At 59.3% G+C, this 27,946-nt stretch overlaps 1 protein-coding gene and 1 long non-coding RNA gene across 6 annotated transcripts in view; one reads left to right on the top strand and one right to left on the bottom strand.

Moving 5' to 3' along the window:
• NFIC (nuclear factor I C) overlaps positions 1 to 24,161 on the bottom strand; it is a 36,727-nt gene extending 12,566 nt beyond the window's left edge. For 2 of the 5 annotated variants that reach the window (XM_080633887.1, XM_080633889.1), the window contains exons 1-2: positions 21,621 to 23,375; positions 7,515 to 8,046 (exon numbers count right to left, since the gene is read on the bottom strand). In XM_080633887.1, coding sequence (XP_080490013.1) covers positions 7,515 to 8,046; positions 21,621 to 21,650 — 562 coding nt within the window. In that variant the 5' untranslated portion in view covers positions 21,651 to 23,375. The other 3 variants (XM_080633888.1, XM_080633890.1, XM_080633891.1) reach the window with 3 other exon arrangements.
• LOC308229696 lies at positions 24,047 to 27,661 on the top strand. The gene is made up of 3 exons (XR_013958454.1): positions 24,047 to 24,177; positions 24,931 to 25,683; positions 27,464 to 27,661. It is a non-coding gene; the product is annotated as an uncharacterized lncRNA (long non-coding RNA).
• The last annotated feature ends 285 nt before the right edge of the window (positions 27,662 to 27,946 follow it).

Raw genomic sequence — 27,946 nt, 5'->3', positions numbered from 1 at the left:
ACACCCTTTTAGCTTTAGATGCAAAAAGCTCTTTCAGGCGCTGAGATCAGCAGCACTGGCACACCCCGGCATGACACAGCACGGCACGGTGCAGCATGGCATAGCCAATGTGCCCTGGGTCCCCGTGGTTTACTGTGAGCATCCTTCCTTCCCAGGGCAGGGCACTCGCCAGCCCCCAGATCCCTTTCATAACTTTCTGCCACGTTTCCCCCTCTCTCCTCATCCTCCATCCTGCCTCCCCATCCTCCTCCTCCTCCTCCCACCCGCTGGCCTCCAGTGTTCCTCTTCCCCAGCTTTGGCTGATGCCGGGAAAGGGCCACAACACCGCCAAAACAGCGCGGACACAGCTGCCAGCCCTCCCGCTGCGCCTTGGCTGGGCTTTGCCCAGTTTTCCCTTTTCTTCCCCGGTTTTCCCTGCCCCTCTCAGCCCGTGCCCCCCAGCCCCTCACACACACACACAGTGCGTCCGCTCCCACCCCATGTCCTGGGGGCTGCTGGACACCAATGCCAAGCGCCGCCATTTTGTCTCCCTCCCTGGTTCCCAAGGCTCCTCCACCGCTGCTGCCCGCGCCGGCCTGGCAGCCCCTTCCCCGCTGGCAGCCATCCCACACTAGCACTGCGGCCCAGTGCCAGCCAGCCCCGTGCCCGCCATTGCCCACGCCTGCGGCTTCCCCAGGGCAGCCATTTTAGGGAGCAGCGATTCCCGCGGCAGTGCCTCGGGAGGGGTTTCCTCGCAATTCCTTCTCTCCATTTTCCTTCCGCCCCCCGTTGTTCTGAAGGCCGATGAATACTCCAGTGCATGGGGGGCACAGGCATGGGGTGGCCGGGCCCCCCCCCCCCCCGGCACACTCATGGGCACCACGCGGCCGGACATGGCCCCTCCTCGCCTCTTACAACAACAACCGTCGCGGCAGCTCTGGAAGCCGTTAGCGATGGAGCCGGGCCAAGGCGCGGGGCGGTGGCTGCAGCCCCGTGACCTCCCCAACACTGCCTCGGGGCACCCCGGTCCCTGCTCACTCCCCGAGGGGGAATTGGGGCGTTAGGATCCCACCAGAGCTGGTGGCTTCCACATGGCCCATGGGACCTCCCACGACTGCTTGTCCTGGGATGGACCCTGCTTGTCCCAAATGCCCCACATGGACCTTTGTTCTCCCCCAGATACTCCACATGGCCCCTGCTCACCCCATGATGCCCCACACGGACCTTTCCTCACCCCCAGTTGCCCCACATGGACCTTTGCTCTCCCAGCATGGTTGGCACAGCCTTTTGCTCCCCCCAAAGCCACCTCAGCGTGTCCTCTGTAGCACCCAGGCACCCGACAGGGCCACTCGCTTGCGCTGGGTACACCCCCAGGTGTCCCCCACATCCTTCCACCAGCATCATCCCCTGATCCTGATCCCAAGGGAGCATCCCCCAAGCCAAGCCCCCTGGTTCCAGCCATGGTACCCCAGCAGCACCTGGGGGCTCTCGGGACCTCTGAGGCCTGCCAGCAGGGCTGTCCCCTCCTGGCACCCCTCGTGTCCCCGCAGATGGAGGGCTGTGGGTGCCAGGAGGGGGGCTGCGGGCTCAGGACCCCCCATGGTGGGGCTGGGTGATCTTGCCAGCACATTTCTGGCTGCCTCCTCGAAACTCTGCTCTCGCCGCCATGTGAGGGCTGCCTGGGGCCTGCTGGCCCACTCTAAAATGGCAGCCTCCTTCCTCCCACCTCCAAGGGATGTGTTTTTGGGGGAGACAGCCCAAATCCACCACCCAACAAGTGCTTCAGTTGCATTGGGAAGGTGAAAGAAGGCTGGGAGCACCCCAGCCTCACGGGTGGGGGACAACCTCGCACTCTCTGCACCACCAAATGATGGGCTGAGGGTTGATGGGGGGGTCCTGATGTGAGACTGTGGGGTTCAGTGCACGGAGGGGCCCAAACAGGTCGATCCCATCTCTGCTGGAAAGAGCAAAGTCTGTGCCCTGAGGCAGGGTGAGGGCTGTCCGCGTTCCCGGCCCCTGGACCGATGCCACCCATTGAATTATGGATCCCGGCACCGTGCCACCAGCCCCACAGAGACTCTCCCTGGGGCCTCAGCACATGGGAACAGCTCCTGGGCAGGATCTGGGGGGTCCATGCAGGCTGGGTACCCCCAGGGTTGCTGAAGAGCCCTGGCACTGTGCCGCAGCACTGATGGGCACAGGGACTGCTGTAAGGTGCGGGTGCAGCAGCTGAAGGGTGCTGGGGGCTGGTGGAACCCCTTCCCCCTGGGGAGGGCAGCAGGTTTCCTCCTCCAGCTCTGTTACCAACAGGCCAGGAGACAGCAGAGGGCTCGGCACCACTGCCTCAGTTACCCCTGGGGCTGGGGCAGGGCCCCCTGCAATGGTGTTAACCCAGGACAGCTCCCCTTGCCATGCCTCTGCCTGGCCCTTCCCTACGGGGAGCATCAGTAGGGCCCAGAATGATGCTCCTGCTCCTGGTCTCCAACTGTCTCCAGTTCTGGTCAAGGACTGGAGACACTCGGAGACCTGAGGGAGTCCAAGTGCTGCATGGCAGCAGCTGCAGAGGGGGGGTGTGTGTGATTTGCAGTCTCTCCCTGCAAGACCCCCAGCACCCCCCACCCCACAGTGGCCCCATGGCCCTTATGTAAAACCCGGACCAGCGCCGCTTGTGTAACCTCCTTTAGATAATCCCCAGAGAAACACTCTGTGTTCCAGCTAAATCCCAGCTCAGCCAGCATGCCGGGAGCACCAGACCTCTCTGCCATGCTCCCTACAACCCCCCGCCTCCCCTTCCATCCCCCTTCCTTCCCTGGGGCATGAGATGAGTTTGCTGGGTCTCAGCCTGCTCTCAGCCAGCTCCTCCTTCCCATGCTGAGCCCCGGGAAGGTCCTGGCTGCAGATGTCCCCCAGGGTGGCGGGGGGGTCACACCATGCACCCGCTGCCACGTCCCAGCCTGCAGCCGGCCCGGGAGGCTGAGCCAGAGCACTTGTCCTTGGCTGACCCCGGCAGCAGTGGCCCCGGGGGGGGGACACGGGGCCTGGTCACCCCCTCGCTCAGCCCTGCCAGGCCTGGGCCTCATCCAGGGCTGCCGGCGCCTGCAGAGCACAGATGGCAGCAGACAAAGGGACGGGAGCAGGGTGGACAAAGGGATGGCTGAGACCCCCACATCCTCTGTGAGACACCCCCTCCAGGATGCTGGCACTTAGTGCCTCTGCCGTGGAGTGGGGGGACCGAGGGGTGCAGATGCAGGAGAGGATGAGGGACAGGAAAGAGGGGGAGAAAGGGAGAGAGGGAGGGAGGGAAGGGTGGGGAGGGTAACTAGAAAGGGAGGAAGAAATGAAAGTGGAGAGAAAGGGAAAGGGAAAAGGAAAAAAAGAGAAGAAATGAGGAAGAGAAGGAGAAGGAAAAAGAACAAAAGAAAGAAGAAAATTCAACCAAGGAAAGAGAGAAAGAGATGACAGGGAGGGAGGGAAGGAAATGGAAGGTAAGGCAAGAGGAAGGCAGGAGGAAGGAGGAAGGAGAAGGGATGTGGGGGGACACTCCAGCTCTGCAGCTGCAGTCAGAGGGTTCCGGTCCTGGCCCTGTTCTGCTGGAACCACTGCCCCTGCCCTGCCCCACGGCACAGCACAGCCCCATGGCACGGCAGGGTCCTACAGCATTCCATTACATGGCTCCACAGCACAGCCCCACGACACAGGCCTGTGTCATGGCATAGTCCTGCAGCCCTACACAGTCCCATGGCACAGCCCCCTGGCACAGCCAGCCCCCCGGCAAAGTCCCACAGACTCCCCCACTGATCACAGGCATCCCCCCCAGTGCATTGTGGGAATCTCCCTCCCCATGGCCAAGCTCTGAGGCTGCACAAGGCTGAGGGAGAGGGGAGGAGCAGGTCCAGGGACCCCAAACCCCCAACCCAGCTCGGGGGCACATTGTCCTGACAGGGGGGTTTGGCAGCACAAGTCCTGCAGTGGCATCTGCCACCCCAGCTGTCCCCTGCCAGTGCAGCAGGAGCTGGGTGCCTGGCCAGGACAGCAACTGTGGCCATGGGGCAGGCACCAAGGGGGAAACAGCGGGCGCTGGCACAGTGGAGCTCCCTTGTGTTTTATCCGCTGGGTGCAGGGAATACTTTTCCCTCCCAGCCCTAGCACTGTGGATGTGGCACCCTGGCTGGGGCCACGGGGCTGAGACATGAAGAACTCGCTTCACTGGTGGCATTGCGGGAAAGCTGCCTGGCTCTGGCACGGCTCCGGCACACTGCCGGCCCGGCGCACTGCAGGAGAACTGGGGAAGCCCTGACCTCTCCAAGGTCACCGGCACACCGTCCAGAGAGCTACAGCGTGCCAAAGCCAATCCAGTTGCAGCCACGTCCAGGGCACAGGGATGCTGCAGGGGATGGGGATGGCTGCAGTCACAGCACTCTGGTGAGCCCCTTTCCAGCCCACCTCTGGAGGGCAGGGATGCAGCCCCTGTGGATTCCCTGTGGATAACCTTGTGTGCATTGCTTTTGGGCCCTGCCTATAGAGTGGAAACATACAAGAAACCTGGAAAGGGGCTTTGGACAAGGGCCTTTAGGGACAGGCCAAGGGGAATGGCTTTAACCTGCCAGAGGGGAGACTGAGATGAGCTCTTAGGCAGAAGCTCTTCCCTGTGAGGGTGCTGAGGCGCTGGCCCAGGGTGCCCAGAGAAGCTGTGGCTGCCCCATCCCTGGCAGTGTTCAAGGCCAGGTTGGACACAGGGGCTTGGAGCAAGCTGCTCTAGTGGAAAGGGTCCCTGCCTGTGGCAGGGGGTTGGAACTGGAGGAGCTTTAAGGTCCCTTCCAACCAAATACCATGCACCCCATCAATCTCTTTGAGCTCCTGCTCATAAATACTGGCTTGGGGGGCTGGCAGAACAGCGCTGCCGGAGGGAATTCCTGCCCTTCCATCTGGAGGGACCATGCAGACGCTTGGCACGTCCAGGCCCAAAGCCCTGGCACAGGCTCCCCGGCAGATTGGTGCCATCTGCCTCAGCAAGGCTGGTGAGGGGAGATAACGGGCTGCCAAGGAGGGGGGACGCAGATGCTGGCAGCATGGTGGAGGTCCCTGCCTACTCCTGGTGCCATCCACACAGCGTCAGGGCCAGCAGCGATGCCACCCTGGGACCTGCCGCCTGCTCACCCCGAGCACCCATCTGCTCCCACCCCAGGCACTACCAGGGGGACCTCACTGCAGGGGCAGAGCCTTTTCCCCAAACCCCCTTCGGCTGCGGGGTCCCTGCCAGCCCTAGAGCACCTCAAAGAGTGCAAAAAGACAACACCGAGCCCAGCCAACCTCTTTACAGCTCCTGCTGCCCCCCAGCTGGATCAGGATGGGGATGCAAGGATAGGGATGCAGGGCTGTGGGATGCAGGGCTATGGGATGCAGGGCTGGGTGTTTAGGAATGGGGTGCTGGGATAGGGGCACAAGGGTGCAGGGAGGGGGGCACTGGACCCCCAGCTTGGCTGTGGTCGCTGGGAGGGATCTGCTGCTCCCGAGGTCCCAGCACATGGAGCGACTCCATCGATCCCCGGTTACCGCAGTGACTTTCACCAGCGACCTCCGAGCTCCCCCCGCAACCCCCCACTGCAGTGCCCGCCCCGCCCCCACTGCGGTGTGCACAGCCCAGCCCCGCACCAGCCCCGCACCAGCCTGCACCTCTCCTGCACCCATCCTGCACCCAGCCCCAGCCCAGCACCGTCGGCACCCATACTGCTCCCATCCTGCACCCAGCCCTGCACCGTCTGCACTTATCCTGCACCCACGTTGCACTATGCTGCATCATCCTGCATCCAGCCTGCACCATCCTGCTCCCATCCTGCACCCACCTTGCACTGTCCTGCACCATCCTACATCCAGCCTGCACCATCCTGCACCCATCTTGCACTGTCCTGCACCATCCTACATCCAGCCTGCACCATCCTGCACCCATTTTGCACTGTCCTGCACCATCCTGCTCCCAGCCCGCACCATCCTGCTCCATCGTGCTCCCATCCTGCACCCATCTTGCACTATCCTGCACCATCCTGCATCCAGCCTGCACCATCCCGCTCCCAGCCTGCACCTATCTTGTACTATCCTGCACCATCCTGCATCCATCCTGCACCATCCTGCGTCCATCCTGCACCATCCTGCGTCCATCCTGCACCATCCTGCTTCCAGCCTGCACCATCCTGCTCTCAGCCTGCACGAGCCTGCACCATCCTGCATCCAGCCTGCACCCATCCCGCACTCAGCGCTCCGGAGCCTTTCCCCAACCAGGCTCTGCTCATTCCTTACTTTCCCCCGTGGGTCCTTCCCTCAGACGAGCGGGGGAAGCAGAGTGAGAGCTTCCCCCCCCCGGCGCTGCCAGAGCAGCAGCGGGGAATTTGTGCTGACCTCAGCAGAAGGCGCCTGGCCCAAAACCACGTGTGCAGCCGCATCAGGGCGGCCGTGGGGAGCCCGAGCGGCCCGGCCGGGGGGGCCACATCCCCTCAGTCACCCCCTGTCACCCCCTGGACCTGCGCGGGGCGGGGGGGGGGAGGGGAAGCTGTAGGGTGTGATGTGCAAAGGGGAGAAGGCAGAATGGGAACAGGATGGGTGCAGGGATGGGAGCAGGATGGGTGCAGGGATTGGAGCAGGATTGGTGCTGCTGTCTGGTCCTGGGCTCCCTTAACCGGGACCCAGAGCGACCTTAACAGGGCAGCAGGAGCCTTATCGGAGTATTTACAGCCCCATGTTCCCAACTGGAACTCAGGTGACTGAAGGTGCTGGGGACAAGGTCGTTGCTGGGGGGTGGCAGAGGAGTAACCACCTCCCTGGGGACACCCACCGGCAGTGGCATCCCAATGCAGTGTGGGGGACCTCAGCGTGGCCGCCATGGAGGTCCTGATCCCCGCTGCCAGCACAGCCATGACATGGCTCCCACTCCAGCCCAGTCTAGTCCAGGATGCCCCAGGCCAGCCCAGTGTGCAGCACCCCATCCCAGCCAATATGGGGTGCCCCCAGCATAGCATACTGCATCCCAGTTATGCCCTGGGGCTTAACTGAATGGATCCCAAACCCAATTCAGCCCAGCGCACGCCAGAAGGTGTGGCTGGGCAGGCAGATCCTGGTGGCACACATGGCTCCATCTGAGGGGATCCCCAAGAAGGTGAAGGCCATGGGAGCAGCAATCCCTTCGTGCACAGCAGGAGCTGCTGGTGTTTGGGGTTTGCCCCAGCTGGCGTTATCATTGCTCCTGTCCCCACCTTGGTCACCCACTGGGTGAGGGACTGTTACCACAGCCCACAGCAAACTGGCACTGCTGGATGCTCCCAGCTCCAGCTCTTGAGCACACCAGGAACAGGCTGTTACTGGGCTACAGGCACAGGCAGCACGGGATGTGGGATAAACCCCCCAGATCCCCCTTTGGGGATGCCCAGAGCCAGGAGCATCCTTGGGGACCACTCACTCCCCTTCCTGGCACATGAACCTCCCCCTGAGTGCTGGCTCCATGGGGACTCATCCTGGCTCTGACCCACAGGCAGACAAGCACCCACCTCTCTCACGAACGAAGTAGGCCAGGTAGAGGTCCAGCTCCTTGACGGAGACACTGATGTGGTGGGGCTGGACGCAGAGGATGGGGTTGGTGCACTGGCCCGACTTGACCAGGCGCTCGCCATCGGTGCTCTCCAGTGGGATCCCTTTGAAGAGGATGACCATGACCAGGTCCAGCCGCCACACCTTGTCTGCCTGCCGCAGGCAGTCGATGCGGCGCATCTTCCCCTTCTGGTCAGGGTTGGAGAGGACACAGCATGAGGGCTTCTTGCCGGTGATGGAGAGCACAAAATCCTCACGGCACTCAGGCCGGATGTCCTTGCGCAGCTTGGCCAGGAGGCGCGAGGCCCATTTCTGTTTCACCTCTGGCTTCTCACTCAGCAGCTCGTCCTTCACCGCCCTCTCCTCGTCCTTTGTCATCCTCTTCTCATGCTTTTTGAAGTACTTGCGTTTGCGGGCCTGCAGGTTGAACCATGTGTAGGCGAAGGCCCGGACATGGGGGAGAAGCGCCTCAATGAAGGGGTGGAACTCATCCTGTGGGGCAGAGGGATGGGTGGTCACTGGAGAGAGGTTTTGGATAAGGGCATGTAGGGACAGGTTAAGGGGAGACTGAGATGAGCTCTTAGGCAGAAGCTCTTCCCTATGAGGGTGCTGAGGCGCTGGCACAGGGTGCCCAGAGAAGCTGTGGCTGCCCCATCCCTGGCAGTGTTCAAGGCCAGGTTGGACACAGGGGCTTGGAGCAAGCTGCTCCAGTGGAAGGGGTCCCTGCCCGTGGCAGGGGTTGGAGCTGGATGGGCTTTAAGGTCCCTTCCAACACAAACCAGTCTGGGGTTCTATGATCTGATCCTGACAGACACAGCAACCCTACCTGCCATCGTGCCTGCCAGAGCCACCACTCCAACAATGGTCAGGCACTGCTAGCCCACAGCATGCAAGGGACCCATGTCCCACACCCCAGCTTCCCCTGCACCAGTGGGAAGCTCCCTCAGTTTGCCCCAGTTGCAGCTGTGCTCCAACTGCCTTTCCCATGTGTGAGCGCTGCGGGATGGGTCCAGCCCTGGGAGAAAATTGCATCCCCAAGGAGTCCACGAGCTGGAGCCAGGGGAGGACCCGGAGCCCAGCAGGGGATGGGGCAAACAGCTCTGGACACTGCACTGGTCCCACTCATCCTAGGGCAGCGATACCGTGCCCTGGCTGAAGCAGCTGTGTCCCAAAGTGACCCTGCTTGGAGGGAACAGTGTCCCCTGGAGCAGGCTCCCTGAAGGGATTAACCCCATATGGACCCTGATAACTCCCACTTGGTCCCAAGTCCAGCACAGACCCACTAACCCCAAACCAGCTCCACACAGCCTCAGACCTGCTTTCCTGGCACAAATCTTGCTGTGACCTGGCACAGACACCCCAGCACAGCCCCTACACAGCCCCATGAACCCAGCACAGACACCAAGAACTGCACCACCAGCCACCAGCATGGTCTCCTCAAACCCACCAGAAGTCCCCCCAAGCACAGACCTGCTGACAGCCCCTGCTCTGGACCCAGTCTCACCAAGCTGTGACCCCATGGGTGTCCCCCCATAGCCCACAAGGAACGCCTCTTGCTGGGGAGCCCATCCCACCCGTGGAGACCCAACTCTGCCTGGGGGATGCAGACCCCTCCTGACCCTGGGGACCCATCCCAGCCTGAGGGACCCATCCTGCTAAGGGACCCCATCACCAGTGGCTGCTCACAGGGCAGCTACAGCCCCCCATGGCCACAAGGTCTGGTTCCCTCCCCAGCAGCAGCCACTAATTCAGTGCAGCTGGGCAACGGCTGGGCATGTGGCTTAAATTAGGGAAGAAGGTCAAACAAAAGTAAGGCAGGAGCCGAAAAAAGCAGCAGCCAGCTCCAAAGCCAGCCGTTGGCCAGGGCAGTGGGCAGCTCATCATCCTTGGTGGCCGCTTATTCCGAGGAGCCCAACAAATTGCTGCCACCCCCCAAAAGCCCGCTGTGTACAGAAGCCACATCAAGCCCTCAGTGCCTGCTGAGTCCTCCCTGTACCCAGGGTCACAGCAAGACAGGATCTGCCCCAAAGCCCATCAGCCCCTTGGCAACCTTCCCTCCAGCTTATCCCGCTCTCCGAGTTAAGCTGCTCGAGCCAGGTTAGACGCAGGCAGCCAGGGGCACCGGGTGGGTGGGATAGCTGCAGCTGAGGGGGACAAACTGAAAGACCTGGGGTCCATCCCCATGCTCTGCACGCAGCACAGAGCACCGGCAAAGGGCCAAAGGGCTGGTTAAGTGCTTCTCCTGCTGTTTTTCCTTTGCGGGACTGGAAAGCAGAGACGTGCTGCAGTTCCCCAGACAAGGCTGGTCCTGGGGCATTTCCGGATGGGAATCTGGCATCAGAGCCTGTGCTTGGGCCTCATCCAGCCTGGGCTTGTAAGAAAGAGTGTGCCCACGTTGGGGTGCTGCCAGCCCTAGCACAGGGACCCTCTTGTTTCCCCCTTCCAGGGAGAGCGCTGGATTTCTGCACCAGATGCTGTGACGGCAAACTGAGGCACAGGTCAAGCCTGGCTCTGTCTTGGTGTCAGTCCTGCCGTGGAGCTGGGCATGCTGTGCCAGGATTAACTGGGCTTTAGCAGCACCCCAGAGCTCGTGTGGGCCTCTCTCCGTGCCCATTACCGCCACCTCTGACTCCAGCTGCCTGGCAGGTGCCTTCCACCCTGTCACGGTGTGGCACACAGGGACACTGTGCCACACAGGTCCTCTGCGCCACGCAGTGACACTGCAGCATGGGCTTGATCGGGCCCTGAGCATCCTCCACTTGAGTGCCGTGCCCAAACAAGTCAGGCTTGGCGAAACAGCCTGAATTTTCCAATGAAAAAACCAAAACACTTCCTCAGGAAATTCCCAAGCAGATTTCACGGGAGGGGGAGGAGGACGACGGGAGGGGTCACTTACTTCGTCAGCAGGTTTTGTTCCCCACCACACGGCCATGGGGAGGAGCGGGACGGTGTCCCTGCGGCACGCGGGGAGCAGTGTGGAGCCCTGTGCGATGAAGTGGTGTGGAGGGGCCCCGCCAGGCTCCACACACCCCAGCACCGCTGCCAGGTCCCGTTCCCTGCAGCCACACCAACCCGGGCAAGGGCCGGCATGCTCGGCACCAGGCACTGTGCCCCCATGGGAAGCTTTGGCATGGTGGCAGAGGGGGGATGCAGGTGGAGAGATTCCAGTAATCCCAAAAATCCTCAAATCCTGGTGCCCAAAAGGGGCACGTTGAGGATTTGCTCCTTGCCCCAGCCTCAGTTTCCCTTCACCAAAGGCTTCGGGTGCCTTTGGCATGGATGAAACTCTGGTAGGGCCCCTGCAAAGCCTTCAGGAGCCACTTCTTAACCGTCTGCCAAAGTGGCTCTGGGTAATAAGTTAACCTGGGAACGAGACCTGTTGCTGAGACAGATGCCAATGATTGGGAAGTGCTCATTAGAGGGGATGGAAGGAGGCACTTAGGCCCTGAAAAGCACCCAGCCCTTCCCGAGGCCAGCCCTGCACTCTATTAGAGCCCATTTTACAATAATTGCTCCAGAGGAGGAAATCTCTTTGGATTCATCATAAAGTATTTATTAACAAGAGCTGCAGCCAGGCTTCCCGGCCAGCTTAGCACATCCCCAAGAGGCTTCCCCAGCCCTGGAGAGCAGCACTGACATGCTGGTAGCAGGGGAAACTGTGGCACAGGGCAACAGGAGGGACCCCAGGAGCATAGCTGGGGATGGGACAAGCCTCTGCACACCCAGCCCTATAGCGGGGCTGCTGTGAGGCAGAACACGTTGTGGTGTGGAGGTGAAGGCAGGACATGGTGCAACCACCCCATGGCTCCTCTCCCTGAACCCCCCAGTTTTTTGTGCCCACTTCTCCCCTGAAGCTGACAGCATCCTCCAGCCGGCATCCATGTGGGGCTCCAGGCTGGACTATACCCACAGCATGCTCTGGATGCACCCATCCTGTTGGGTCAGCCAGGATGGATGCAAGCCCTTGTGCTTCATTTACTGCCTTGATGCTCAGCCCCACGCAGGATCAGACTGCGATGGGTTTATAATAAAATACCTGGTGCTTGCTACGTGTCTGGGCTCCTGGTGGTCCTGGGAACCTGGGAGCCTTTTGAGCTCCCCATTCCTGGTGCTGCTCACAACCCCCCCACCGGGTCCTCTGCTGCCCTGTGGGTGCTGCAAGCACCCAGTGTTGGGCCGGTGCCGACATGCTGGCACTTGGGAGTGGGGAGCACGCCGAAGCCGCAGGTCACGGGAGGCCGTCCAGGCAGTTTGCTTAGAAAACAGCAGGAAGAAAAGCAGCTCTCCTCAGGTGCCAAGCACTGCCTGGGCCTGCACCAGCCAGCACAGCCCCTCCTCTCCTGGGGGAGGCAAGCTCTGCCCCCATCACCCCACCTTTGGTCTGCACCCCCACCTCCGGTCTGCACCCCCACCTCCAACAAGCGGTGTTGCTGGTCCCTCCCTGGCTTTGCTAAGTACACCCCAAACTAGGGAGTGCTGTACACGGAGTATGGGATGCCCAGAGGTGGTACCCTGTGGAGGAAGGGAGGGATGGATGGATGGATGGATGGATGGATGGATGGATGGATGGAGCTGGGAGGGTGCTGGGAGCACCGCTTTCCTGCAGATCCCTCTGGTGCCTCACTTTCCCCATGTGCTGTCTCTGCTCATCCCCCTCTGAAAGTGGGAGCCAACAGCTCAGCCACTCCCGGGGGTTCCCCCAAGATCTGCTTTCAAAGATGGGGAAACTGAGGCATGGCATCGCTCCAGGAGAAGTAGGATGCGACTGCAGCAGATAGGATCTGGGAAAAACCTCACAAGCAGCACAAGAGGAGCATGGAGGGGACCTGGACCATGGCCAAGGAGACATTCCCTCCATCCCAGGAAGGATCCCATGGTCTGCAGCGCTGGGGCCACGTGGCTTCCCAGCCGACCCCCCCTGGGTTTCCAAGGAAGGGAAATGTTTCATGGAACTGGAAATAAAGAGCAGCTTTGCCAACAGTTCCCAGTGCTGCCAGCTGCTCCACCCGGCCCTATGTCAGCATGGGGCTGAGGGTGCCCCACTGCCCCCCATCCTGCACACTGTGGCTATGGGGGTACCCCACACCCATCCCAGGGTCCCAGGGGTCCCAGCCTGGGAGCTGCCCCCAGGATGTAGCACCAGGGTCAGTGGCAACTTGCACCCTCAGGAGCACAGAGAGAAACTGAGGCAGGAGAAACCCTGGTTCAGCATCACTCCCCAGCACTGAGGGACCCCTCAGCCTCCCCAGGGCCGAGCCCAGGGCTCTAAGCCCAGCTTTAGCGTCTGACGCAGGAGGTTTTATTTCCCTCCCAACATATTTTTAGCCCTGCCTCCTCATCCTGGCCTTTCCAAAGTGGAGTAAATCCCTCCAACACACCTCCATCACACACCATTAAAGGTGTGGTGGTGCACACAGGGATCCCCAGTTCCCTCTCAGGGGGTGGCCGCCGGGGGAAGAGGAAGACCCGGAGGTACCTCTGCACCCTGTGATGGGCTCCCCGTGCTCACCCCGCTGCAAATCCAATCCCCGGCAGGTTGGATCAAGTCACCAGTTAAAAATAACGCCGGCCTTTCCCTGAGGAGCCCATGACCTTGCAGGAGGATTGTCTACCCCTGGGGCCTGTGCCAAAACCATGGACATGTCCAAGGGTCAGCTTCTGCTCCAGCATCTCACAGGCCCCCTGGGAGCTGGGGACACCCCACCAGGACCCTGCACATAGGCATGGGGAAATTGAGGCACAGAACCACAACAGGGAGCAAAGAGAGATGAGGCACTGGCACTGCCTCGAGCACAGCTGCATTACTGCACCCTGAGTGATGAGGGACGGGGATGCTCTAATGGGGGCAAACAGGGGTTCAGCTGTGGTTGGCAGCTCTGTAGAGCCTTCCTGGGGAGGCTCAAAGGCTGAGTCCAGCCGGGTCCAATTTCGGGAGGGACTTGGATGCCTCCCAAGCAGCAGGAATGGGGCCAGCTCGCACAAAGGGGCTCTGTTTGGGATGCTGGCAGTGCCCAGCAGAGAGGCTGGTGGCTGGCTCCCTTGTTGCCCCTCTCTCACGCCAGATGCTGCTCCCCACCCAAAACAGAGCCAAGGGATGGATCAAGACTGTCTTTGCCTCTAGGGACACCACTGTAACCGCTAAGTGCCACTGCCACACTGCGGAGCCTTCCATGCCAACCTGCCTCGTGACGTGGAGGCCATCAGCCACCCACCCTGGGCTACTTGCCCAGGCTGGCCCAGAGCCATCCCCTGGGGGAGTCCAAGGTTCCCGAGCTGGGCTGGGTGCGCTGGGAGCAAATATCCCAGCCAATATGCCGATGGAGCAGAAGGAAATCCTCCCACCAGCTCAATGCCACCATGGGGTGTAGTGGGGTGCAGTGCTGTCTCCCACTGCCCACCCCAAGGCTTGGGGACTGCAGTGCCATGACCACCTGCACATGCTCACATGCACATCAACCCAACAGCACCCATGTGCACACCCTCAGTGACACCAGGCAAACTTCAGCCAGTGTCTCTCTGTCCCCATCCCCACACAGGACACAGCCAGCACTCCATTCTCCAACCAATTGTAGGCGAGGAGGCTGCTGAGTGCGTCCTGGTTCCCTCCGGCGGTACCTCAGGATGCGATGCAGTCATTGCTAATGCATCTGGACTCATTTACGGGGATGAGAAAATGTTTCCAGGTTTCCCACAAAGTCCCATTAAGATCCCAGTCCCACTCTATTTTTAGTTCCCTCATTAACAACGCCTTCCCCAGCCACCCTGGCGCTCTGGGGCCTCACGGGGCTGGTGGGGGCACCCCCGCCATGTGGGGAGCTGAGCTGCACCATGACCAGAGCGCTGGAGGAGGGGAACCCCAGCTCCACACGCCCCAACCCAGCCTCTTTGCATACATGGGTGCACCCCGGTGGTGGGGATGCCGCAGCCTGGAAGGAGACCTCTTAAGAAATAACATCAAAAGCCACCCCTGGGTATGGCAGTGGCCACGGAGCCAACAGAGCTGTGTGACCCTGCTCACTGCTGAGGATGTAGAGGGATGATCATGGATGGAGAGGGGATGGTGATGCCACGCAGTGCATCCCTGCAGGTGCAGAGTCATGGCCTGCAGCAACAGTGGCCGATGACTGGCCCAGCCAACCTCCCCCGGCCACCAGCATGCCCTGAGCGTCGGCACTGGCTCCCCCCAAGGCAGTGGGTGCCCACGGGACTAGAAAGGGCTTGTGTGGATCCTGCCCTCGGCCCCGCGCCCTCCCGGACTATCTATAGCCATGACCTCAGCAGGAGCCGAGGCAGGCGCCTGGCCACGCATCCTCTCTTCTTGGCAGAGCTCCGGCCGCAGCCCCCACCCGGTACAGAGCCGCCGCCAAGCCGAGGCTTTTATCCCATATGTTCACTAATCTGACAGGATTCGGTGGCGGGGGCTGCCCACAGGCGGCTCACAAAGGCCGTTTCCAGGGGGGGAAACGTCCAAGAGACGGCAAATGCTGGTGGTCGAGGTGCCGGGTGTCACCACGTCCGGTGACAAGGTCCAACCCTAGAGGCTGGAGCAGGGGGGCCATGGGTGACCCGGCTCCGAGGAGGTGGAGTGCAGGCAGGAGTGACCTGAGGACACCTTGCAGCTGCTCCCTGCAGGCGCCGGGGTGCTGCAGAGCCGGGGGGAGACCCGGCTGCTCCCCAACAGCACCGCAGGGGAAGCGCGGAAGGGGTGGCCCAGGGGAGGGGAATTTCCCGGCTTTTTTCTCCACCAAACTCCTGGGCTTGTGCAATTAAGAAAAATTTGTTTAACAAACTCCCGGGGGAGCGGAGCGGGGCGGTGGGGTGGCGGGCGGCCAGGGGTGCTGCTCGCACAGGCCTGCGCCCTCCCGCCTCTGCCTTTGATCAGCAGCGCGCTTGGCCGGGGCAGGCGAGCGCTTCCCTGCAGCCAGACAGCAGGAGAGCCGAGCCGAGCCACGCCGGCCTTGACCGCAGTGGATGTGCCTCCATGCCCTGGCCATGAGTCCCACAATCCATCCCACCACTCTCACACTCGCTGGGGCACCCTAATGTCCCCCAGTACCTCCCAGCACGCAGCCCCCCAACCGCCCAGCCCTTGGAGCGCTGGCTCCAGGCGCGCACTCCCTCTCACTCCCTTCCTCACGCGGTGCCATTTCCATGGAAAACCCTTGACTCGGCACTTTTCGCCCCGCACCACCTCATTGGTATTCGCAGCGCGCCTGTCCTGGTGCATGGGTTACTAAAGGAGATTCTGTGTGGTGCAGCGTGCCGGGGTCACACGACAGCCTCAGTTACCGGGAAGGAGTCGGGGGATGGCGAGATGGGGGTGCACGATTCAGCACATCCCAGCTCCCACAGAGCAACCATAGGATGGAGCAGCTTCATGGCCCATCATAGCAGGGCAAGGCGGGCAGGCAGTGGGGAGCTCTGCAGCAAACACCATGGTGGTGGCTCCCCAGGGTCACTGCCACTCTCCATCCTCCCTGGCAGCACTCTGCAAGATAGGAGCAGCTGGAAAAGGGGGGTTCTGAGAAGAGAGTAGGGTGCTCGGCACTGCCAGGGGCTGGATGAGCCCTGGGTGGCATCCCTGGTGGGACAATGCCCATGGGATGGTGTCCTGGGATAAGGAGGGAGCGATGGTGCCTCTCATTCTGGGGCAGGTTTGGGGAAAGGGGAAATGGCTGGGTGGAAAATCAACATTTCTGTCCAGGTTTTCCCCAAAGGGTTTTATTGCCCTTTTTTTTTTTTCCCCCCATTTGAAAGCAAAAATATTCCTGGATTTTTCGTGATCAGAAACACATTGGGGGTTTTTTTTGGACAAGAGCCGGTCAAATACCATTTCCCCGCAAAGAGAATGCAGGGGCCCTTTGCAAGGAGAGCAAAAGACTTCTCAAAAAACAAGATAAAAATCCAGGTTTTAAAATAAATCCACCTGGCTGCAGATCTGTACAAATTCCCGAGAAGTGGAGGAGGGGTGTCAGAAAGCATGGCTGGATCATGACGTTCCCGTGCCAGGTGGTGCTGCCTAGGGGAGAGCTGTGCTCATGGTGGGCAGCCCAAAGCCCAGACCTGAGGATTTCACCCAAAATGCTGCTCCAAGCTGGCTGCTGGCCAGGGAAGTAGAATGGATGCGCTTTCCAAGCAGTGGCGAGTTAACTGGGAAATCAATCCTTGGCAGGGGCTGGCCTGTGGGTCCCCTGGCGCACGAGCACTGCCGCACCTGGGCCATGGGATCCTTTCCCAGCTCCTCTCCAGGACTTGGGAAGCGCTGAGCCTTGGCGGCCAGCACTGGATCCGGGCCAAGCTGGCACAGTGCAGTGCAGCCGTGGGGATGCCTGCCTGGGGCCAGCACGATGGACAGGCAGGCCCTGGGATACCCTGCGCAGGGGTCTCCATCCACTTCCTGAGGGTGACACCATCTCATGGTGACACTCAAAGGGCCAGGGAGGGAGGTTGAGTTCTTGCCTGTGCCAATCTGGTGCATCCAAAGCTTCCAGTGATTCTTTGGTACCCCAAATTCACCAGAGTTTGGCACTAGGCAGTGCCCTGCTGGAGCTCAGCCCCACGGTGCTGTGGGGACATCACTGGCAATGCCATGCGGCATTGATGCTCCAGCCGCTCCCCATCACTTTCACCACCCTGCCCCAACCTGCCTGACACAGCCCAAGGTGCCACAGGAGGAAGCACTGCCCTGTGGGTCCGCAAGGAACAGATGGTGTCCTGGGCACCCCGAGGCCCTGCCTGCACCACCCAGCTCAGCTGCAGGGACTGAGGAGCACAGGAGCCCCTGGCCCCCTCCCACCAGTACTCAGCCCCTTGGTAGTGCTCGGTGATGGTACTGCCACCCTGGTGCACCAAGAGCCGTGGAACAGCCAGGGGTCCAGCCTCACAGGGAGATATTTTATCTCCTTCCAAGCCCTCCTTCTTCTCCAGCTCCACGTCAGTGCCACCATCTTTATCCTACCATCCAGAGCTTGGCTTGCCCTAGGACAAGCACAGCCATGACATGGATGACAGAGGATGATGGATATCCCTTGGAGTGTGGGGAAGTGTCCAGAGACCAGGCATGGGAAGGCTGGTACAGGCAGCACTGAAAAGCTGGAACGCAGGCACGACAAATGGTCCTGAAGAGCCCTCCCCTGCAGGGACCTGCCTCCATCACCCCAAGGCACAGGACACGATCCTCTCCTCTCCTAGGTGCCAAACAAAGCTCCAGGCTCTCCCTGCCGCACGCAGTCCCGAGCCAGGATGAATCTTCAGCTGCCACCGTGGCAGTTTTCACCTGGGGTTCCCAAGCTCCCAGGGGAGCCACCTTCCATGCTATTTTCTGCACCTTTCCAAGGAGAATGTGGCCAGCTCCTCTGCCCACTGAGCCTTACCATGCCAGCACTGCCCCGTCCACATCCCACCACACTAGCCCCGTTGCCACAAGAGGGGTTAGAAACGGCGGGTCAAAGCAGGCTCAGGTCATGTGCCAATCCCAGCATCCATCCCCAGCCCACCCGGGATCGAGGGAATAAAAAAACCAGCCCCAAGGGGAACTCTTCCCTATTGCTTCAAGGTGGGCGGGCAGCGAGCTGGGCTTTGTTCAGTGAGCTGCAGAAGCGTGCGCACGCAGCGCTGGGCACACGGTGGGTTTGCTCCCTGCCCCAGTACAGAGGGAAAGGCAGGGAGGGAGGCAGGGAACCGTGAGCAGGGAGGGAAGCACAAGCAGGGCCAGAGCTGCCCGGGAAGGTGAATTATTGGAGCGCTGGAGAAGGGTGGCTGATTTATTGCATGAGGCCCCAGCCAAGTTCAAGGTGATGCGGTGGAGAGTGGTGCAGCACTCGCTCCGGCCGCTCACTCGTCTCTCACCCGACTGCATCTCTCCTGCAGCAGGTCACGCCGCATGCCCATCCCAGCCCCATGCACCATGCTTAAAACGGGATCTGGTTTATGGTGAGGATTTGGGATCAGCTCGAGCAGGGTCTGGCCTGGCAGGCGCAAGCGGGGTTCTCCTGAAGGTTGTGCTTAAAGAACAGCTTCATTGTTTTTCCCAAACAATACTCAGCAGATGGGAGAATTGAAAGTTGTGTTGCAACCTTCCATCTCTCCCCCCCACCATGCCCAGCTCGCTGCTCCCATCCGTTGGCAGCCAATCTGAGCTCCTGGCTGGAAGCCAGTTCGATGGAGCTACTGGTGGAGGGGGCGAGCACTGGTGCTCCCCACGCTTGCACTTTTGGGAAGGAGATTGGCCAAAGGATGATCCCTGCTCCTGCCACGTGCCTCAGCCAGTGGCGATGGACAGAGCCAACTTTCCTCTCCCAGTCCCAGCAGACTCGTGGGGCTTGGGAGAGGGTCTCTGGCTGAATCCCAGCAGGACAACCAGCTCCCATTGCTCTGGTTGCCTTCAACACTGGCTCCCATCTCACCTCACCCCCAGCCTATGGGTACCAGAGCTGATGAGACAGAGGTTTGCATAAACATCACCGGTCATCACATTTGCACATCTACCTCCCCAGGAGCAACCCAAATCCTGCCCCACCCCAACCCCAGTGCAGCTCCAGGAGCTGGGATAACTGTTATGACTCTGGGAACACCACAGCAGCAGCTCCCGAGGGACACACGCATGGCAGGTCCTTAATGTCAGGGTTATTTTGTCTTGTGGCAGCGACTCTGGTGCCACTTTCCTGCTAATCCAGAGCTCTCAGCCTGTCTCTGAGCAGGGATGGAAGTGAGCCAAGAAGTCCCCAGGCACGGACAGGGCACCCAGGAAGACACAAAGTGACCTCCTTGCCTGATGGGAGACTCGGCCAAGGCCCCAACGGGAGCACGTCCCGGCTGATGCCTTTGCCAGGGCTATTTTGGTGCCACCGGGCTGCCCAGTCCCAGCTTGGGCCAGTTCCGGCTGGGAAGGGTGGCTGCCCGAAGAGCAGCCAGGGCGCGAGTGGCCGTGCCACGCTTGAGGGGCCGGCGGTGGCGGCTCGGGAGATGCGTGAAGGCCGAGGCAAGGGCGGCTCCCGCGCACGTTCCAATGTATCCACATCACCATCTGCAGCTCCCGAGCCCAAGCAATCCTCCCCACGGAGCTGAGATGGGAACAGCGGGGCTGGATCCAGTAGGTGCAGACGACGTCTGATCCCATCTGAGCCCGGTGGAATCGAAACTGAGGCTACACAAGGGCAACGGAGGGGAAAACGGGAGCCTTCCCCTCATGCAGGCATCGGGGCAGAGGCTGGGATCTGTGGAGGAAAATCCCACTCCCTCCCGTTGGCCAGGCAAAGTGCTGGGAATAGCTCTGGGATCCCAGATCTGGGAGCGGAACTGCCCTGGCCACGCAGCCAGCAGCTCCCACTGCAGCCCAGAGCAGAGAGCAGGCAACCAGGGCTCAGCGCCGGTGGAGAGTGGGGTGGTGGGACTCCAAGAAAGGATGGAGTCATGGTGGAAGGGGAGGGAAGGAAAAAAAAGAGAAAAGAGAGGAAAGGAAAAAAAAAAGGATAAAAAAGGAAAGGAAAAAGATACAAGAAAAGGGAAAAGATAAAAGGGAAAGGCAAGGAAAAGAAGGGAAAAGAAAGGAAAGGAAAAGAAAAAGATAAAAGAAAAGGGAAAAGAAAAAAGGGAAAGGAAAGGAAAAAGAAAAAAGAGAAGAAAAGAAGAACAGAAGAAGAAGAAAAGAGGAAGAAAAAGAAGACAAAGAAGAAAAAGAGAAAAAGAAATAAAAAGAAAAAAAGAAAAAAGAAAAGTAAAAGAAACAGAAAAAGCAAAGGAAAAAGAAAGAAGAAAGGATTGAGGTGTGAGCCTTTGCCAAGTGAACCCCAGGCTGGGCAGCAGCACCCCAGGGTGCTGTGAACGGCCCCTGTGCTGCCCACCTCTGCCCATGCCTGTGCCCGTGTCAATATGGTCCCCAGCCCCATGTGCTGCACTGCACTCAGGGAGAGATGGGGCCAAGGCTGGAGCCCTGTGGACATAAGGCACCACACAGGGGCCATGGGGCTACCCAGGAGCCCCCTGAGCTCCGCAGGTACAGGCCTCCAAGGTGAGACTGGACCCTGCCCATACCTCCGGCCCATGGTATCAGGGCCCTCTGGCAGGAGAACCCCTGGCATGGGGGGGCTCCACCAGCAGTGGCCACCCCTGGTGTGGCACAAGGCTGGTTTGGAGCAGGGAAGAGGTTACGGGGGGGGGAGCTGCCTGCTCAATAATTAATTAAATATTAGTGATCGATAAGGACAGAGCAAAGACGGAGCTGCAGTGGGCAAGTGGGGGTCCCCAAAGCCTCGTCCTGGCTGCTGGGGGAGACTTTGTGGACACCCCCTTCTTGCCCACACCACTGGCCACGCTGGCGTGGACTCGAGTGACACCGGCGTCCCCACACACATGGCTCGGGGCTGCCCTTTGACACCAACATCTCCCCCTGCCCCAAAGAATAAGGGGGTGCCCCCCACATCCTGCCACGCACAATCCCCCCCACCTCTCAGCCACCAGCGCATGGCAAAACTGCTTCCAAATTGTCCCAAACTTGGAGGATTTTGAAGGAAAAGCCTGTGCCTCCCCCGAAATCCACCTCCTTGCACCCCACCATGTGCAGCCAGTTGGGGGGGGAGGGGGAAGAAAAAGTTTCTACCGACACAAGTGGTGGTGTTGTTGAGGCTGAACCCACAGCGCCGAGCCTCCCGCTGACCCTAAAGTGGGGATCCCCCCCCGCACCCCCAAAGCCACCAGCTGGACCCCACAACCTCTGAGCGCAGCAACAAAATAAACCAACCCCCAAAACACCCAAACCACAATGCAACCTCCCCTCCCAACCCCACCCCAAGTGAAACCGGAGGCAGAAAACCCCTAAAAAGCACCAGAAACACCCAAAAAAAAAAAAAAAAAAAAGGGTAAAAACGGGGCGGGGGGGGGGGGGGAAGCAGGAGAGAAACGCGTCTGCTCCGCGCTATAATTATTTTTTATGGGGGGGGGGTGTTTGATATTTTTTTTCTCCTCTTTTCCTTATTTCGTTTTTGCGTTGCAACTGTAAAAGTCTGTTGCGGTGAAGGGGGGATAATTGGGGGAGGACACGGGACACGGGGGATGGGGGGTCCGGTTACCTGGGTCAGGCAGAGAGGAGACGAATACATCCCGAGCCGCGCTGGGCAAGTGGCTAATTGCAGGGCTGAGACTCGAGGCGTAAAAGTTACTGAGTCATTTCGGAGGCTGGAGCAGTCCGGGCGTTTTTTTTTCCTCCCTTTCTCCTTCCGAGCGGCTCTGCGGGGCCCGGGGGGGGGCAACAGGGCTGGGGAGGGGGGGCGAGGAGGATATAACCCGGGTCCAACTTCCACCCGCCGGGAGGAAAAATAATAAAACAATTAAAAATTATGTGTATATATATATATAAAAAAAGCAAATTTCCTCACCCGTTTTGGGAAATAAAACGTTTTCTTTTTTTTCTGGGGTGGGGGTGTTGATGGTTTTTGGGGGAGGGTGGTGGGATTAAAGAGGCCAAAGGCTCACACTGGCCAAAGGGAGGGTCGGGGGGGAGTCCGCGCTCTGGCTGCGGGTAGGAGTCAACGGGGCCGCGGCCCCATCTGAGAGTGGGAGAGAAGGAGAGAAGGAGGGAGGGAAGGAGGGAGGACAGCGGGAAAGGGAGGAAAAAAAATAAAAAATAAAAAATAAAATAAAAAAAAAGGGCGAAGGAGGAAAAAAAAAAAAAAAAAAGAGCGAGGAATGAAGTGACGTGATGAAAAAAGCCCATCCCAAAATATTACATCCCATTTAAAGATGTAGGAACCCCCTTTGGCTCGCAGGCCTAAAGGCGCTGCGGAGCAGAGGAGGGAGGGGTGACCTCCCTCCCCGCGGGGATGCATCCCCCGACTTTTGGGTGTTTTGGTGTTTTTTTTATATCTAACCAACGGAGCCAACGCGGCGAAAAGCTGCAGATTGACGGGCAACCTTGGCCCCGGCACGGGGAGGCGGCTGATGGGGAGGCAGCCCCGCATCGTCCCCCCCCCCCCAGTAACGAGCGCACGAAACGGTTCCGAGCCGCAGGTTCCCGCTGCACCGCGCACTTCCGCGGCTTTAAAGCTAATTAAGGAAAAACAAAGGGAATCCCCCGCAGGACGCGGAGCCCCCGCCCCAAACACACACCCTGGGGGGGGTCTGACTGGTCCCTGCAGCGGGGGGGGCCGCAAAGGGTTTTTTTTCCCCGCCCCCCCCGCAGCTCCTCTCCCGCTCAACTCAGCCCCGTTCGCAACTTTCGCTGGCCCCGAATCTCCACCGGGGAATGAAGGGGGGTTGGGGGTGCCCTCCCTCAAACCTCATTCAGAACCATACCAACTTCACCGCCCGGTCCCGGGCCCCCCCGCACTCCCCCGCCTCGGTGCGGGGGGGTTGGAGCCGTTGCGAGGGGGTGGGGGAGATGAAGCAGAAAAAGCCCATTGCGGCGGGGGTGGGCTCATTCTAATACTGGTGATGGTAACTGGGGAGGGGGGGTTCGTATCTGCGCCCCCTCCGGTGCGGGCAGAGCCGCGACCCCTCCGGAGCGTCACTTCCAAGTTCAAGTCGGAGCTGCCAGCGGCCTCCCCGCCCCTTTTCTAGCGGCCATTTTCAGCTTCATCCAACCCTTCGCCGGCTGCGGGGCCTCCCCCCGCACTACGACCCCCCCACCCCCCCCGCACCACGACACCCTCAGCCCCAAACCGCGGGTGGGGACACGGCAGACCCCCTCCCCCAAAGTATCCCCCCCCGCAACCAACTTCTGCCCGTGGGTGCACACGCAGAGACACGCACACGCGGGGGGGGGGGGAATGGGGAGGTAGGGGGGAGGTTGGAGAGGAGGAGGAAGAGGAAGAAAGTAGAAGAGAAAACGAAAGTGTCGTGGGACCTACCATCGCCAAGTGCAATTAACGGGCTGCTGCGGGAAGCCGTGCGGGGAGGGTGGGCTGGGGGCAGTTTGTGCTCAACCGTGTGTTTGCCACCGAGGAGGAGGAAGAGGAAGAAAAACGTCGCCCCCCCTCCAAAAATAATAATTACAGGATGAACACCCCACGAATAACGCTGCAGCCCCCTCCACCCCCCGGCCGGGGCGGTCACGCTCGCTCCGGCTCCGCCGCGCTCCCGGGGGCCATGTCCCGGGCTCCGCAACTCGGGGCCCGCACCGGGCCAGGCTGCGGAGGGGGAGAACGTGGGGCCCGGTCCGGCCTCATGCACTGCCGCGGGGGGCGGCGGGGCTGGAGGGCAGGGAGGGGGGAGGTGGGGGGAGAGGGTTATTTTTGGAAGGCAAGAAAAAAAATAATTTTTTTTTTTTAAATTGTAGGGAAAAAAAAAGAAAAAAAGGAAAAAAAAAAAAAAACCAACAACAACAACAACAACCACCACCCAAAAAACCAAAACCCCACCGCGGGGAGGGCCGGGCTGCGCCTATGGAGCAGCAAAGTGGACACCCCCCCCGCCCCCCCGCAGCGCAGCCCAACTCCGGCCGGGCTCGGCTCCTCCTCGCAGCCCGCAGCGCCCCGACCCCATCGCCGCCGCCTCCTCTTCCTCCTCCCCCTCCCCCTCCTCCTCTGCCTCCTCCCCTCGCCCGGGGCACCGGCGGCGCTGCGGAGGGATCGCTCCCGGGGAGGAGGAGGAAGGCTCCGGACCCGCTTGCCCGCAGCGCAACCGGTGCTGGTAGGTGGCAGCGGGGGGGCTGCGGAGGGAGGTGCGGGGCCGGCCCTGCCCGGCGCGGGGGGAGGAGGGGGATGCGATGGGTATCGGGATGAGGATGGGGATGGAGGGGAGGAGGGAGATGAAGGCGGGGGAGACGCGGCCCCGGTGCGGAGCTACCGCAGCGCGGGGAGGAGCCGCGGGCAGAGTCGGGCACGGTTGCCAAACCGCGCACCGAGAGCGCAGGTGTGGAGCCCCTACACCCCCAACCCCGGCATCCCCCAAGTGGCACCCCAACCCCCCTGGATACCCCGAGCCCCCCCAGGCATCTCCCCCCAGCCCCGCACACTCCGTGCCCCGTGGACACCCCCTGTCGTGTCCCCTGGTCACGCCCCCCATTCTCCATCCCGTTCCCTCCCTCCCCCCGACTTTCTCCGTCCCCTCCCCGGGTGCCTGATCCACAGGGTTCCCCTCCACAGCATCCCCCTTCCCCCCACTTTTTGTCGTCCCCCCCCCCGCATGTCTCTTAAAGCTACAGGCCGCTTTGCATTTCGTGGGGGCTGAGGCTTTGCTCCCCCCTTCCTGATCCCACTTGGAAAGTTGGCAGCAACCCAGGAGCCGGTTTGGGCTGGGAGAGGAGAAGGGCTGGTTGGGGGGGGAATATCATTCCTATTGCTTTTATTGACCCCCTTTGTGTCTGGCCCTGTGTTTTTAACCCTTGTTACTGAGTAATCCCTTAATCTTTTAATCCTTTCAAATAACCATATTTTTCTATAGGAAGGCAACAAAAAAAGAAAAAAAGGATTTTTTCCCTAGTTTACTGCAGCGTATGATCTGTGCCTGTGTTTTTCCGATACGCTCTGGAGTCTTGAATGAACAGGACCATAATCTCAGCCTGTCTCGCGCTCGGATGATTCCAGCGTGATAAATAATATGCTAAATAATTTATTATATATATTTACAATAAAATTAAAACAAGCTGCCCTGGTATTCCCTCAGTTTTTATTTCATCCTTTTCTGCCTTTATTTTATTTTCTTTTGGGAGGACTCAGTGAGCCCTGAGCATTTTGACAACAGATCAGCCTGATTTTAACAGGGATTTGGGCTATACTGGAGGTTTATTTCATCCATCCCCATAGCCCCTTTGCCTGCTGAACCCACCGCGTGCATCCCAAGCATTCCATGGCACAGTTTGAGTGTTCCCAGGTCTGTTTTATGCTGTTCAAGATGTTGGTCAGACACCAATGTGTGATCATCGGCCTTATGGAAATGAGGTCTAATTTTGTTCCTGCCACCTCCAAATCTATATATTTACAAGCTCTAGATTTAATTTTTTTTTTTTTAATTTTTATTTCTTAGTCACCATCTACTTCCCACCCCCCAAAAGCCATTTCCCTGTTTTAAAGCTGAAATAAAAGGCTCTCGGCTGAAGTAAGCTGTTCATTTGCCTCATCCCAGCTCTCTGAGCCCGAAGCAATGGGAACTCGGCCATAACTTCGCTCACAGAAGCAGTTTTCATTCTCTGCCTGGGTGAGATACAGTGCAAAAATAAACTCGGGGAAGAATTTTCCTGTTTCTAACATGTCCAAGGCTGCAGTGCCCGACTGGCAGCTGAGCTGGGGGAGCCGTGGACGTTCTGCTTCAGTTTCAGTGTGGTGGGAGGTTGGTTGGTGGTCCCAGGCTGGTGAGGAGGAGTGGGGTGATGACAGGGAGGAAGAGCAGGGCTGGGGGTTTATTGTCACTTCTTGAGGGCCTGGGATGCGGGAAGGGGGATTCTGCCTTAGCTTTGTGTTTTTGTAATGCTGTTAAAGTGTTTCCTGGGTGAATCACAGCCAGAGTTTAAGAGCCGAGATGTTGGGTTTCCAACAGAGCACAGGCACGTGTCGTGTCCCACTGGATGAATCCCATTTCTCCTGCCTCAGTGAGGGGCCCAGGGACTGATCCTGCATGAAGCATAATTGCAATGACCCAGGGGATGAAATAATATTGGCACCTGCACCCGGCCACCATGGAGTGAAAGGGAGCCTTGGGGTGCAGGCAGGCTATGAGATGCAGGCAGGCTATGGGGTACAGGCAGGCTGTGAGGTACAGGCAAGCTGTGGGATGCAGGCAGATTAAGGGCTGCAGCCAGGCTGTTCTAGCCATGGGGCTGCACACCTGCTGCCATCCTGCCCCCGCTTGCCCCAGTTCCCTGCAGCCCCCCCAGTTCCTAGTGTAAACCCCAGATAGAAAAACACTAAAAATAACACTAAAAAGACAATAATCCTTTTTTTTTGTTGTTGTTTCAAGGCTGCCTGTAAGCAGCACTGGGGGAGGGGAGAATCCAAACCCAATTTAATCTTTCTGTGCAGGTCATCTCTGCTCCCCAAAATAAAGAGAAACACAGAGGGGGGGATTTGAGGTTTGGGTCTGTTTCTCCTCATGGGTTTGTGCAACCCTGCTGTAAGAGGATGGTGAGAGACCACACTGGGGGGCTCAGGCTGGTCCCCACCACCCCATGCTCCCAACGCAGTGGGTGTCCATGGGCCAGAGCCCAAGCCCCCTCCTCAAAGCTCCATTTTATTTCTAAAGGGTGTTTCCTGGTTGCTTTGTGCTGTTGAGACACCTCGATGCCAACTTCTGGTCTCAGCCAAGGGGATGGAGATCCTTGGGTTGGGAAACCCTCCCATCCCCATGGAAAACATCCCCCAGCCTCATTATTCCTTTTCTTTGCCTCATTTCTAGCCTCCTTTTTTGCAGGGTTTTTATCCAAGGTTCCATTCTGCTGGGTGCAGTGCTTAGGGCTGCAGCCCCATCAGCACGAGAGAAAGAAAGGGAAATAACTGGTGTCGGGACAGTTCTGTTGCTGTCTTTCTTTGCTTTTAAAGTCACTTTTAAGGAGAATATTCTGGTTTTGACCAGAATTTATTTACTTTATTCCTGCATATGGCTCTTGGCCTGTGTCCCATCGAGGCAGAGGTCTGGCCCAGCTCAATTCAAAGCCAATGAAAAAGGACTTTTTTTTGGTGTGTGTATTTTCTCTCTCTTCCCCCCCCCCCCCTTTTTATTGTTTTTTTCTTTTCTTCTCTTTCTAAAGCAGGTTATTCACTGGTGAAACTGTTGCTGACAAGGAGGGGGGTAAAAATCCAGTTTAAAAAATGCCAACAGATTGCAGTGAATTATCCTGCTTGAATCTGAAGGGGGTTTAGGATTTTTTGCTGTGGCTTTTTAATTTTTTGGGGTTTCTTTTTTAGCTTCAGGTTAGATATTTAAAAAATTACAATTCCCCATTTCTTCTCCCCCCCCCCCCCATCTGTGTTTTTCCCATCAGCTCTAACATCACCACTTCCACCCTGGATTTTTTGGAAACCAGATCCTGAGGAGCCGGAGCTGGTGAGGATTCACCTTTGCAGCTCTTCCCCAGCTCTTCCATCCTCTGCAACGGGTGCCTGGCCAGTCACCCCAAGCTGACCTAAAACTGTTTTTTTCACATTAAAAAGGAGGACTTTTGCCTTTTTCCATGTGCATCAGCCTCACTGCTGCCAAATGGCTTCAAAACCAGCTGTGGTGTCACTGCCCTCCCTGAGCAGGATGGAGGCTCTGGGATGGGTATACTGGGATGGAGGCACTGGAATGGAGTCTTGCCACTCAGCATGGACACCCCATGGTCCTAAAGAGGGGAAAACTTGGCTTTGGGAGTGGGATCAGTGCCGTGACCCCTATGGCTTCCTTAGCATGGCAGTGTTGGCTCAACTCTGGTACGCACTGCACCCAGTGGCACTCTGATGCCGGGGGTCCCCGAAATACCCGTGTG

This window comes from Psittacula echo, assembly GCF_963264785.1.
Source record: "Psittacula echo genome assembly, chromosome: 24".
Classification (NCBI taxonomy): Eukaryota; Metazoa; Chordata; class Aves; order Psittaciformes; family Psittacidae; genus Psittacula; species Psittacula echo.
This window is presented reverse-complemented; position numbering and strand designations above follow the sequence as displayed.